At 35.9% G+C, this 13,282-nt stretch overlaps 1 protein-coding gene across 4 annotated transcripts in view; it reads right to left on the bottom strand.

Annotated features, from left to right (window-relative positions):
• HDAC4 (histone deacetylase 4) overlaps positions 1-13,282 on the bottom strand; it is a 142,121-nt gene that overhangs the window by 89,579 nt on the left and 39,260 nt on the right. For 2 of the 4 annotated variants that reach the window (XM_089252237.1, XM_089252239.1), the window contains exon 1: positions 13,024-13,199. The exons of the other annotated variants lie outside the window; for them this stretch is intronic. In XM_089252237.1, coding sequence (XP_089108363.1) covers positions 13,024-13,051 — 28 coding nt within the window. In that variant the 5' untranslated portion in view covers positions 13,052-13,199. Of the gene's footprint in view, positions 1-13,023; positions 13,200-13,282 lie in introns of those variants that run through there. 4 annotated transcript variants of the gene reach the window in all.

Consider the following 13,282-nt stretch of genomic DNA (forward strand, 5'->3'; position numbering starts at 1 on the left):
AAACGTCCGTCGTAGAGGCACGATTCCAATTTAAAAAATGCTCGACAGGCGTTCAGAAATTATCCTGTAGCAGTTTTGGGAGTGGAAATACAGTGTGTCACAAAATAAAGAATCTAAATTCTTATACGGTCCAACTCTTAATTAGAAAGTTATTGCCCTGTCTCTCCTGATGCCAAGAAAAAAGAAAATCCACGTTTTTAAGGGGAAGATTCACCGAGATATTCGAAAAACGGAGGAATTCGAGAAAGAAAAGCGTTAAGTGTGGGTAATACGGTTTTTCCGCATTTGACGCTGTTCTTTCCCAAATTTCCTTCGTTCTTCAAATTCGAGAGAACATCTCTGTGAATATAGCACTCAGAAACATGGAATTTTTTTTTTTCTGCTGGCATCAAGAGAGGCAGGACAACAACTTCCAAACTGGAAGTTGGAACCGTCGAGCACACGGGGAACCGTATAAGAATTTAGATTCTTTATTTTGTGACACACACTGTATTTCCACTCTCAAAACTGCTACAGGGTAATTTTTGAACGCTTCGTTGAGCACTTTATAAATTGGAATCGTACTTCTACTACGGGACGGTCGATGAGATAAAGGCCGTGCTAGCACTTACAGGATACCCTGTTTAATTATCGCTTCAAGACCGAAAGTCTAAATCCCCGGATTCAATAGACATCAAAGGGTTTATTCTTTTAGCATATGCAACATAATTAACAAAATAAAAAACAGGCCAGACAAGCTAATGAAAAAAAAAAAAAAACTACCAAATAAACATTGAAAGAAAAAAAACTCGTATGACCTTGGAGAGTGATCTCGTAGAAAAGTCATCTCATCTCTACACAAACTTCTCTTCCAACTGTTAAACACACGTCCAAAATCCGATTCATTAATGCCTCGAATGAAAAAAAAAGCAAAAAAACCAAGAAAATAAACTTTAAAAAAAAAAACCCCACGGATAGAAGGGAAAGGAAATGATTCCCACACACAGAAAAAAATATATATAAAAAGAGATAATAAACATATCTCTAATCTTTCTTTCACGAAGGGAGCAAAATAAAAACTGGTATCGATATGACGTCAATGATGACGTCGACAATCTTTCTGGTGAATTGCGATTGGTTGATGGCATAGTGCCACACGGTGATTTCTCTTTTTTCGTAAACAACAGTTGCTTTTTACGATATTATCATTATTTCTATTGATAATATATATAAAATAACATGGGCAAAAATAAATTCCGATCAAAATCATCCCCCCCCCCCACACCCCCGTCAGAGGTACACAACCTCCGGCCCGTCTAGAAGTGGCGTATTTACGGGTGGGGGGAGGAGGTTTAACGGACTATATAGCCCAAGATGGCAAGTTCAGAGGGGCGGCAGATTCGAGGAATGAGTAGCCAAGAAAATTAGTATAATGGGGGAAAAAGACGGCGAAAAATTTGCATAATCTCCAATAAATCCGCCTCTGCCCAGTCAGCAAGGGAATAGGTCAGGGGAGTGGCACAGCACGAGCAAGCATGTGAATGGCCTACAGAGTGGGGGACCAAATCAGTGAGTGACCTTATAACGTATGTACAAGTATGTGAATGACAAAAACTTTTTGCAACCATCTGAGTGACCAAAACAGTGTGCAAAAGAGTCATAGAGCGTGAACAAGCATGTGCATGACCACACGAGCAACCTACAGCGCGAGGGACCAGGACAGAGAGTGACCAACAGAGCGTAAGCGTGTATGTGATTAACCACAACAGTGTGCAAGCATGTGAGTTATAAAACAGTGTGCAAGCATGTGAGTTATAAAACAGTGTGCAAACATGTGAGTTGTCACAACAGTGTGCAAACATGTGAGTTATCAAAACAGTGTGCAAACATGTCAGTTATCAAAACACTGTGCAAGCATGTGAGTGAGCAAGAGTGACTTGGAAGGTGAGCAAGCATGTGAATGACTAAAAAGAGTGGCTTTGGAGACTCAGTGTACTTGCAGGAGTGGGGAATGGGGAGGCCGAAAGGTTATAGCACAGGGTGGCGAATTCAAGGATAAAGTAATCAAGAAAATTAATTTGCCAAATGCAAGTTGCCAATTATAGTCAAATAAAATTGCCAATTAAAGCCGAAACTTTTTGATCCATACGGGATGCCGCCAACAACTGCCAAATGCAAGCGAATTCGCCAATTGCAGCAGAAAAATTGTCAACGACAACGTACTATTGGTGAAATGGTTTTACCTCAGCCACAATCGGCAGCTTTACGAATGTTTCTTCAGGTCCAATCACTCGTGCTGGACTGACATGCACCGTCCTCTATCGACAAAAATTGTAACGAATTTTTTTTTCTATTCCAAAAAAAAAATCCCCTCTGTGGGAATAACATATTCACAAACCGCATTCAAATGTACCAACTCCATTTTTTATGAAATTTTAAACTATTTACGAATTTATGGGACACCCTGTGTACAATAAGAACGAAAAAAAAAGAAATTATTTAAAAAAAAAAACAACTTCCCGCTCATAGATCCCAAAAAACCTCTACGCCGGGGGCACATAACCTCCGGCCCACGAAAGGTGCACCGGTACGTAAATTACACACACACACACGATAAATACCTACCAGGCGGACCATATAATTCGTCCATAAAAATTCGGGAGATCGGGATATATAGCCAAAAACCACCTGACAAATTAAAGTTGCCAATAAAAGCTGAAAAATTGCCGGAAGTTGCCAATTAGTCTCATAGTATTGCCAAACGCAAGTAAAGTTGCCAATTACAGTCTTACAATATTGTCAAAGCAAGTAAAGTTGCCAATTAGTCTTACAATATTGCCAAAGCAAGTAAAGTTACCAATTACAGTCTTACAATATTGCCAAAGCAAGTAAAGTTGCCAATTAAAGCAAAAAAATTGTCGGAAGAAGTAAAGTTGTCAATTACAGTCTTACAATATGGCCAAAGGCAAGTAAAGCTGCCAATTACAGTCTTACAATATGGCCAAAGGCAAGTAAAGTTGCCAATTAAGCCAAAAAAAATTGTCGAAGGCAAGTTGCCAACGATGTCTAGAACTGCTGAGAAATAGCCAATGGCGGACATTGGAGACCTACTCCAAGTCGCAATGTAATGGAAAAAAATGTAATTCGAATAACCGTTCATAAGAAAAAAAGTAAATGTTTCACAAATATGGGGAGATTTGAATCATGAATACGACAGAGTGATAATTGTCGTATCATAAATCATAAAAAAAAATCTTGATTCTTTATTGCAAAAATTCAGTAAGCTTCGTTGAAAACAAGAGGGAGAAAAAAAAACGGGACATTTTGTAAAAATGTTGGCATGGATGACCGAAATTACAGGAATGTCCCGTTAAATATGGATCGTGCGGTCATACAAGTTTCTGGCCCGCAAGCGGAAAAAATACCGCACATCTGGCCCGTGGGTTAATTTAAGAAGCCATGTTTCCGGTACTCTAAAATAAAATTGATTAAACCATTTAATCATAATAATCAGAAAATGACTCTATTATTATGAAAACTATTTTTCCCCCCTCATGCAAACTAGACAATGGGAAAATATATAGAGAGTAATAAAAGACGAGCGCTTTCACTTCTTTTTGTTTAAAGCATTTATATTCGTCATATTTACGTAATATGATTGCGTAAGGACAGAATGGTATCGCTCCATGATGACGTCAAAAAAACGAATGCGTTGTCAAATAATAAAAGTGGCCGCATAGTGCTCGAGAGAACAATCTACAGATCTGAATTTTTACGTACAAACGTGTTGCATACACCTCCAGAGACAGAGCAGAGCGTTATTTTTTTGAATTGAAACTTCTTCTATTGCCACTTTTTTCTGGAAAATTCAACTTTTATTGTCGGAACAGTTTGGAGATGGATCAAACATTCATTGCCATGAGAAATTATCTTGGACTGTAACGAAATAATGTCAAGATAATTAATTTCCAATGCGAAAAATTATTTCAGTAGTACAGTATTTCTCGAAATGTGATCGCGTTAAATTACAACACCGTGATTTCTACCTAGGAAAAATTCCAGCAGTTCTTTAGAATTTAGTTTCCGTTGTAAAACTTCACTTTTTCTCCCACGAATTCCTGAAAATTCCTGGCACATTCTTCTTCACTGTCGTAAAATTTCACTTTTCGGGAAGAGTTTTTCATTGTTTTGTGGTGAAATTTTACTTTTCGGGAAAAGTTTTTCATTGTTTTGGCGGGAAATTTTACTTTTCGGGAAAAGTTTTTCATTGTTTTGTGGTGAAATTTTACTTTTCGGGGAAATTTTTTCATTGTTTTGGCGGGAAATTTTGTTTCGATAAAGTTTTTCATTGTTTTGGCGGGAAATTTTGTTCCGATAAAGTTTTTCATTGTTTTGTGGTGAAATTTTACTTTTCGGGGAAATTTTTTCATTGTTTTTCCGGGAAATTTTGTTTCGATAAAGTTTTTCATTGTTTTGGCTGGAAATTTTATTTTCGGGAAAAGTTTTTCATTGTTTTGGCGGGAAATTTTGTTTCGATAAAGTTTTTCATTGTTTTGGCGGGAAATTTTGTTCCGATAAAGTTTTTCATTGTTTTGTGGTGAAATTTTACTTTTCGGGAAAAGTTTTTCATTGTTTTGGCGGGAAATTTTACTTTTCGGGAAAAGTTTTTCATTGTTTTGTGGTGAAATTTTACTTTTCGGGGAAATTTTTTCATTGTTTTGGCGGGAAATTTTGTTTCGATAAAGTTTTTCATTGTTTTGGCGGGAAATTTTGTTCCGATAAAGTTTTTCATTGTTTTGTGGTGAAATTTTACTTTTCGGGGAAATTTTTTCATTGTTTTTCCGGGAAATTTTGTTTCGATAAAGTTTTTCATTGTTTTGGCTGGAAATTTTATTTTCGGGAAAAGTTTTTCATTGTTTTGGCGGGAAATTTTGTTTCGATAAAGTTTTTCATTGTTTTGGCGGGAAATTTTGTTCCGATAAAGTTTTTCATTGTTTTGTGGTGAAATTTTACTTTTCGGGGAAAGTTTTTCATTGTTTTTCCGGGAAATTTTGTTTCGATAAAGTTTTTCATTGTTTTGGCTGGAAATTTTATTTTCGGGAAAAGTTTTTCATTGTTTTGGCGGGAAATTTTGTTTCGATGAAGTTTTTCATTGTTTTGGCGGGAAATTTTGTTCCGATAAAGTTTTCATTGTTTTGTCGTGAAATTTTATTTTCGGGAAAAGTTTTTCATTGTTTTGGCGGGAAATTTTATTTTCGGGAAAAGTTTTTCATTGTTTTGGCGGGAAATTTTGTTTCGATAAAGTTTTTCATTGTTTTGGCGGGAAATTTTATTTTCGGGAAAAGTTTTTCATTGTTTTGACGGGAAATTTTGTTTCGATAAAGTTTTTCATTGTTTTGGCGGGAAATTTTGTTCCGATAAGGTTTTTCATTGTTTTGGCGGGAAATTTTATTTTCGGGAAAAGTTTTTCATTGTTTTGTCGTGAAATTTTACTTTCCAAAAAGTTTCCATTGCAATAAATATTTGATTTTTTGAACAGTTTTCGAAAGATTTTTTCCATCGTCGCGAAATTTCACTTTCCCAATTTTGGTTGCCTATTATTGCCGTGAAAAATATTTTTTTCTTTGTTCAATAATTTTTCATTGCTGTGAAAATTTTATGTTTTGAACCATTTTTCATCGAAGTGAAATTTCAAATTTTTTCTGAACGCTTCAAAATTTTTCAAACATTGCCGCGAAATTTTTTTTCGTTATTATTTTTAAACAAAATTTCATGACAGTGTAAAATTGTTCTGGAAAGTAAAGCTTTGCGGGAAAAACTTTACTTTTGGGAACAATCTCTCACTGTCATGAAATTTTCTTTACACGTGACCCAGCTTCCCAATAACCACAAAATCGATGACAAAAAATTAAATTAATGGCCGTCTGAAGCTCGAAGTTATTCCCCACATCTCTCAATGTTATCCGAAAATGTAATTTTAAAGAGTAACTTCACTCTTCTCCAAAATTTTAAGGGATATTTTTTTTCACATCAGTTAAAAATAAGTGTTAGAAAAAATTTACCTGAAATATGAATACTTTCGCTCCTCAACGAAATTTGGAGGATTAAAATTTAATTTTGATGCGTGAATCACGCATTTTGACGCGTATTGGCGAATAAACACTGGGTTAGCGTCTTCAGATGCCTTGTGGCGTATTAATGAGTACGAGGTGGTCCGAGATTCAAATATTTTTCAGAGGCCTCCGAGTCGAATCCAAAAAATATTTAGTGTGGGAGAGAAGAAACGCTGAAAATACCGAAACCAAAATAGAGGAGCAGACGGGGTAAAAACTCGTGAGAACACTTAATCAATGCAAATTCAAAAAATAAATGAAGGGAATAAATTTTCAGAACCACTGAATAGAAAACATTTCAGACTTGTTAGAAATCCAGAATGCTAATGAAGTAAATGATTTCAGATGTAACGGAAATTCACAGTTAATTAAAGTTTTCAATAATTAAGAGGCCTTTCCTCTTCAGACAAGGAGGTGAGGCTGGTGCTTCGGACCAAACCTGGGTGACTAATCCACCCTTTCACCGGCCCTTCCACTTGCAAGAACGGCAACAAAATGCCCACTGACTACTGTGTTTTCCCGAAAATAAGCCCTCGAGCATGATTTTCTCAGGATTCTCCCACTATAAGCCCAACCCGGAAAAATAGGCCTCAGTTAAAATAGTCAACCAAACGCATTTAGTACGTCGTTGCAACACATGACGGATTTATTTGAACCATAAAAAATGATGTATTATTTATTATCAAACAAAAATGTTAACGATTTCATTCAAATTAATACAGTAAAACCTCTCTTTTGGGGACCGCTTCCCGGTGACAAGTGAAACAGTGGTGACCGTTAATCGGGAATTTGAAATGCATGATTTTATTATACGGGGGAAATTATTACTTTGCCGTAAAAGAAGGGTGACCGCATCTAAGGGCCCTTTCACACGGAGCGGATGCGGATGCGGACGCGGATGCGGATGCGGGTCCGGAAGAAGTTTTAACAATTGGAATATACTGCGCCTTTCAGACGAGCCGAAAAATCTCCGCACCTAGGAAATGTTCATGCGGGTCCGGACGTCGTCCGCATGTGTCAAAACCTAAGTGCGGGCTCCGCATCCGCACATACAAGTTTTGACAATAGGTTTATTCGGAGCTGTTCAGACGATGCGGATGCGGAGAGAATTCGTCCGCATCTTTGGCTACTTTTTGAAGGTGATTTTTCACGGAATTTTTTTAATTATTTGCCATAAATACCCTTAAAAACACCATATGATGGTCCCTGCTCATTAATATAATGTACCTACATACGTGTATCCCTTCGTTTCCTTCTGAGATTGAGATATAGCAACTTCAACTGCCTTTTGTCCATATTTCACAATTTTATACAATAAAACCTGCCAACAAAGGCCACTGACGGGACCAAAATTATAAGCCGTTCTGTTCATTACGAATATTTAATTGACTAAATACTTTAATAACTTTTAAATTTAATTTAAAAATATTAATTTTTTTCTTTTTAAATTTTTAAAATTATTTAAAAAATTATAAATATTTGAAATATTATTTTAAATATTTGTTATTTTTTTAAATATTTATTATTTTTTTAAATTTTTAATCTTTTAATTTTTTCAAACTTAAAAAAAAATTCTTTTATTAAACAACGTTATCCACGTACGGTGTTCACTCATGGCCGGATTAAGACGTTTGAAGACCCTAGCGCTTGAATATTTTTGGTGGTTCCCCCGATACCTACAAGTTTATTTTACTCGATATTCAGTCTATAAACTTAAAAAATGAAATTTTATATTTCAGAAATGACTAATCTAAGGATGGGATTTCACTATAAAAGGTTTATGAAAGTTATTTTATAAAACTTGAAAAAAGCAACTAATAAATTTATCGGTTGCATTAGAGCAAATGCAACCGATAAATTTATTATTTGCTTTTTTTTAAATAATTGTTATAAAATTTTTATAGTGTAATCCGGCCGGGATTATACTATAATGTTTTATAAAAGAACTTTTATGAAAGTTGAAAAATTCAACCAATAGGCGCATCGGTTGCATTCAAGAAAATGCAACCGGTGCACACACACACACACACACACACACATTTTGTATTAAAAAAATTCAACCAATAAGATAATATTGGTTGAATTTTTCACGTTTTATCAAAGAGCTTTTACAAAACTTTTATAGTGTAATCCCGGCCTAAGGCTGGTATTACACTATAAAACTTGAAAAATGTAACCAATAAACACATCTGTTACATTCGAGCGAACTTAACTGATCGGCCTATCGGTTGCATTTTTCAAGTTTTATAAACTAACTTTTATAAAACTTTTATACTGTAATCCCGGCCTAAGACAGAATTGTGATGTGAATATTTCTAAGCACAGACATTTTGAACGTTCCCACCCCTCCCCTTTTTTTCTACTTGCAAATTCTTTGATATCTCCTGAATTTTGTTTTTAGGAACATCGAATGTTTTGGATGTTTTTGGATTGGATTTTTCGAACATTGGATGTTTTTGGAATTTTTCTTTCATATTTTTCCGGAAAGACGGATTTTTTTTTTCAAAATGTTTTGAAAATATTTGAAGACATTTTCTCCCATCCACTACTTGTGAGGATCGGAATTAAGACATCTTTATTCCCATATTCTATGTGGCTCTAGACTAAACCACCAAAGAATGCCTCTAGGCTGCCTATGGCCACTGAATCAGGGGTGAAGGAGAAAAATAATTACAAAAATTGCGAAAAAATAGTTTTTATGCACGAATTTCAACCTAAAGATGCGGGCGAAACACCCGCATCTTCAGTGCTCGTGTGAAAGGGTATGCGGACCCGCTTCCGCATCCGCATCCGCTCCGTGTGAAAGGGGCCTAAAGGGGTATCCATCAAGAGGGGGTTTTACTGCATTTGAAATAAATTACAATATAAACTATAATTAATTGTTGTTAATACTCAATCAGCATCCTTGGATGAGAGATGAACGCCTGCGTAAACAGAAAAATTTGAGACTGACTTTTATCAAAGCAAAATGAAGAAAATTTCTGGAGAAAACGTGAGACGCTCAAGCTCTGTCGGAAGAAGGAACGTAAGCACTTCAACCCCGAATGGGGGGGGGGACCCGGACATCTCTGGCAAAACCATAATTTATTGATACGTAAAAGGTAACATACAGTGTATTGTAATTAAAATTATGAAATTGAAGAATCAATTGAAAGTCAAAGTGCAACTGCACCAATAATATACAATTATAGAAAGTTGTTTGAAATCACATCGTAAAAGGCGCAGTCAGAAGTTTGATCGATCAAGGATTGTATGACAGAAAAGGGAGGAGCAACCCATTCCGCTCAGACAGTTCAATCCACCCAGTCTAATTCACTTTTGAGCACTGCTGAAGATCTTGAAAATTTCTTCGGGGCTTCATTACACATTACGGTTTCATCCTGATAATCGCTCGATAACAGTGATTTACTGCCACGTCGTTTCTAACAATAACTAAAAAAAGCAATATATGACGTATTTTGGCTACCCAATGAATACAGTTGTCATTAGTAAACAACCGCTACAGTTCTACGCTGAGGACCGAACGAACACATCGCCGCGGTTGATTTTGAAACTTACGTATAAACTGAACTTCTTGTGTAATTCAAGCGACGACACCCAAAAGTTTTATGAAGTTCAGCGATTGCGCAATTTTTTGTCGATTTTTGTGTAACCATCATTCAAAAATACACTAAAAAAGAAATATTCTGCCAAAAAAATGCCTTATCATGGTTTTTCAAGATGCCCCTAATATAAGCCCTATTATTTGGAGCAAAAATTAATATAAGACCGGGTATTATTTTCGGGGAACCACGGTGGTATGCAGCTGAGGCCCGGCACATAGACGAGCGACTTTAAAGGCCCAAAGGGGGCACGATTATGATGTTGGGTGGGGGGGAGAGGGCAGGATGATGATGTCAATCCAAAAGCAGTAGATCTTGGATAATTCGAACTTTTTCGAACTCCCCTTGAGTTTTCTATTTAATTGAACGTTTAGACTCTTCCTGTTTAATTCGAATTTCTTTCGAATGTTTTGGACAATTCGAAGTTAGGGAAAAAAATCGATTTTTGTATGTGCAAATTTAGTTTGGAAAAATTCTACAAGCAGTCAGACTTTGCTTCTCTCGGCCATATTGTTAAACAAAAACAGTCTTCTAAGACAAATAAAATAGCTTTAAAATTAAGTTTTTCTCCACTCTTTCTTTGATAAGTTGATGCTCAGTTTAACATTGTTCACCTAGAGCGCATCGAGACTGTGTACCACTTAATACCGACAATGCTTTTCTGATCAGGGTGTACAACATTGAAAATCTGAATCTTTTTATCGTCATTTAAGAGTAGGGAAAGTATCGGCTAGTACAAACTTGTAATACGTTAATGAAAGTACGTTATATTTCCATGATAGAGCATTTAGAATTAATAAGCAAAAATTTGGAAAACAGTTTCGCAACGGATGGTCATGAACTCTTTCCGTATATCAGGCCTTGTGCAAGGTCAAGAAATTCTGCAGTGATGCCGATTCTCTCCAGAACAGTGGAATAATGCAGAATGAAGCAGCAGCTAAGATCAATTATTAATAATTACAAATTATAAAAATTTGGGAAACAGTTTCGTAACAGACTAAGTGAATGTTGATGATTAAGTTTGCAATTTGTTGTCATTTTACAAGTGAAGATAGATTAATTGGATAATTCGGACTTTTGTCCAGTGACTTTGGACTACGAATTTTTGCCAAAAAGAAAAGTTCCACTTCATATATTGTACATCTCTTAAATATATTTTCCCTAAATCTGTCATTTAAATATTATAGCACATTTTCACTTGTTAATTATGGAAAATTGTTTTGTATAAAAGTGTATATACAGTCGAATCCCGTTAATAATGAACTCCAAGAGACTGGAGAAATCACTTCGTTATAACGAAATTTCGTTATAAAGGAATTACAAGTTTTGCATTGTTCCTATGTAAACTTATCTGGGATGATTAGAAAAGTGTTCTTCAAAACGGGATTTTCGCTATAACGGTATTCGTTAAAACGAGATTCGACTGTATCATTTTAGGCCATTCTCCAAGAAATTCAAACTGGCACTTTGAAAAAAAAAGAAAAGACGCATTAACAGAGCAGAGCCGCCCTTAGGTTCTTTACTTCTGCCAAAACCCCCACCAGTCAATGTGTTAGAGAAAGGCTTGTATCATTTCCAATATACGTAATTGTGTAAGTTTCAAATTGCACCTTAGCATCTATTTTTTTTTATTTTGTAAATCAATTCGTACAATTGTAACACAGTCGAATCTCGTTTTAACGAATACCGTTATAGCGAAAATCTCGTTTTAACGAACATTTTTCTAATTTCCCCCCCCCCCCGACAAGTTTTCATAGGAACAATGCAAAAAACCTGGAATTCCTTTATAACGAAATTTCGTTATAGCGAAAGCATTTCTCTGGTCCCTTGGAGTTTGTTATAACGGGATTCGGCTGTATATCATGTTTCTCAATTTCTATATAACTTTTTAATCGCATTTAATATACTTTATTTACACTGACGGTACGTATTTATTTTGCATATATTTTTAGCACCTATATTTAATCTACATATAGTCCAATCCCGTTTTTACGAATACCGTTATAGCGAAAATCTCGTTTTAACGAACACTTTTCTAATACTCTAGGGAAGTTTATTGGGACAATGCATAAACCTGTAATTTTTTTATAACGAAATTTCGTTATAACGAAGTGATTTCTCTCTTCTCTTGGAGTTCGTTATAACGGGATTCGACTATATATAAAATTGATTTTCTGTGTCTCTGTGTATGTATATTCTCTATACAAAAGACCAATCGCCGCCTAATTTTACGTATACATATACAGTCAAACCTCATTAGTGCGTCACCCGGTTAATACGTCACTCCGCTTACCGGGTCACTTTCTGGAAGTCCCAATTGTCCTCAAGCAGGAATTGGCACAGCTATGGCTTACTTACCAAGTCATATTTTTGCTCTCCCGAGAGTGACTCATTAACGAGGTTTGACTGTATAAAACATGGCAGGACCTCACTTGAACGATAGATACACTACAAGTTCCTCAGTGCTGGAAAACACCCGATATGGGCAAAAAAATAGTCGGTGAACAATGGCTCGACCTCAACTATGGCTATTTGGAATGTTTACTTTGGTTACCGTGATTCCCCAAGAATACGTCTTCGACAATTTCATTCCCTTATAATGGTTTGAAACTTCTTTACTTCTACCGGTATTATGGAGGGAAAAATTATAGCTAGTGTCGCATACATTTCTTGACACCTACTTATATCAAAAATGTATTTTTTTTTTTTTAACTCCATGACGACTTTTATTTTGGACTGGAACACTTTTTGACTGCCAAGACACTGTTGTAATTTGGTCTGTGGGGTTTGGCACACTCTGAAGAAAACGCTTGATGAAATATAGTCTTAAAACACTTGACCACTTGACTTTGTATCTTGTCAAATTACTGATTTTGACTCTATCCTTTTCTCAAGCATAACACACATCTGCACTTACGCACTTGACACGGTCTTTTTTCCCCCTTCTTCACAGGGTCCCGAGGGCCACGTGTTGGTTTCTCCAGCCTTTTAATTGCCAACGGGTTAAAGCCCTCTTTCATGAACTCCAATGAACAATCGTTCAGAATCTTAAAACACTATGTTACAAGCACGTATATACTGTATTACCAAACCTGAACCGGTGAGTTCAACTTAATTATTAGTTCCAAAAATCTCCAGTTATTTTGAAACTGTTTGTTATTGTTGTAGGAATGGATTCCATTCACGTGTATGCACAATCAAGATGTCGACTCGGTTATAAACAAGAACTTGTTTATTGCGCAATAATGTGGAGAAAAAAAAAATTACTACATAAACAACAGGGAGAGGAGGAAGAAGCTTGAAACTGTGGGGGAAAAAAAAGTACTCACCGAAAGGTTCTCTCCACTCCAACCCCATCCTTTGAAGGACACAAAAACAACAACTTCCACAAAACACATCAAAAATGGCTTCCTCTTCTTTTTTTCTTTTTCTCTCCTTAATATGTATATTTCACTTCAGATCTTCTTTATGAATAAATTTTACGAAAATCCACTATAATTAAATCGAAAAGTTGGTTTCCTTTTTGTTCACTTCTACTTTTTCACGTCAACGACGCACTTAAAAGAAAACAACAGCTTCCAAACGCAC

Source organism: Pholcus phalangioides, unplaced genomic scaffold (assembly GCF_987345545.1).
Source record: "Pholcus phalangioides strain wild (caught in Gottingen) unplaced genomic scaffold, Ppha-v1.0 ptg000028l_1, whole genome shotgun sequence".
NCBI classification, from domain to species: domain Eukaryota; kingdom Metazoa; phylum Arthropoda; class Arachnida; order Araneae; family Pholcidae; genus Pholcus; species Pholcus phalangioides.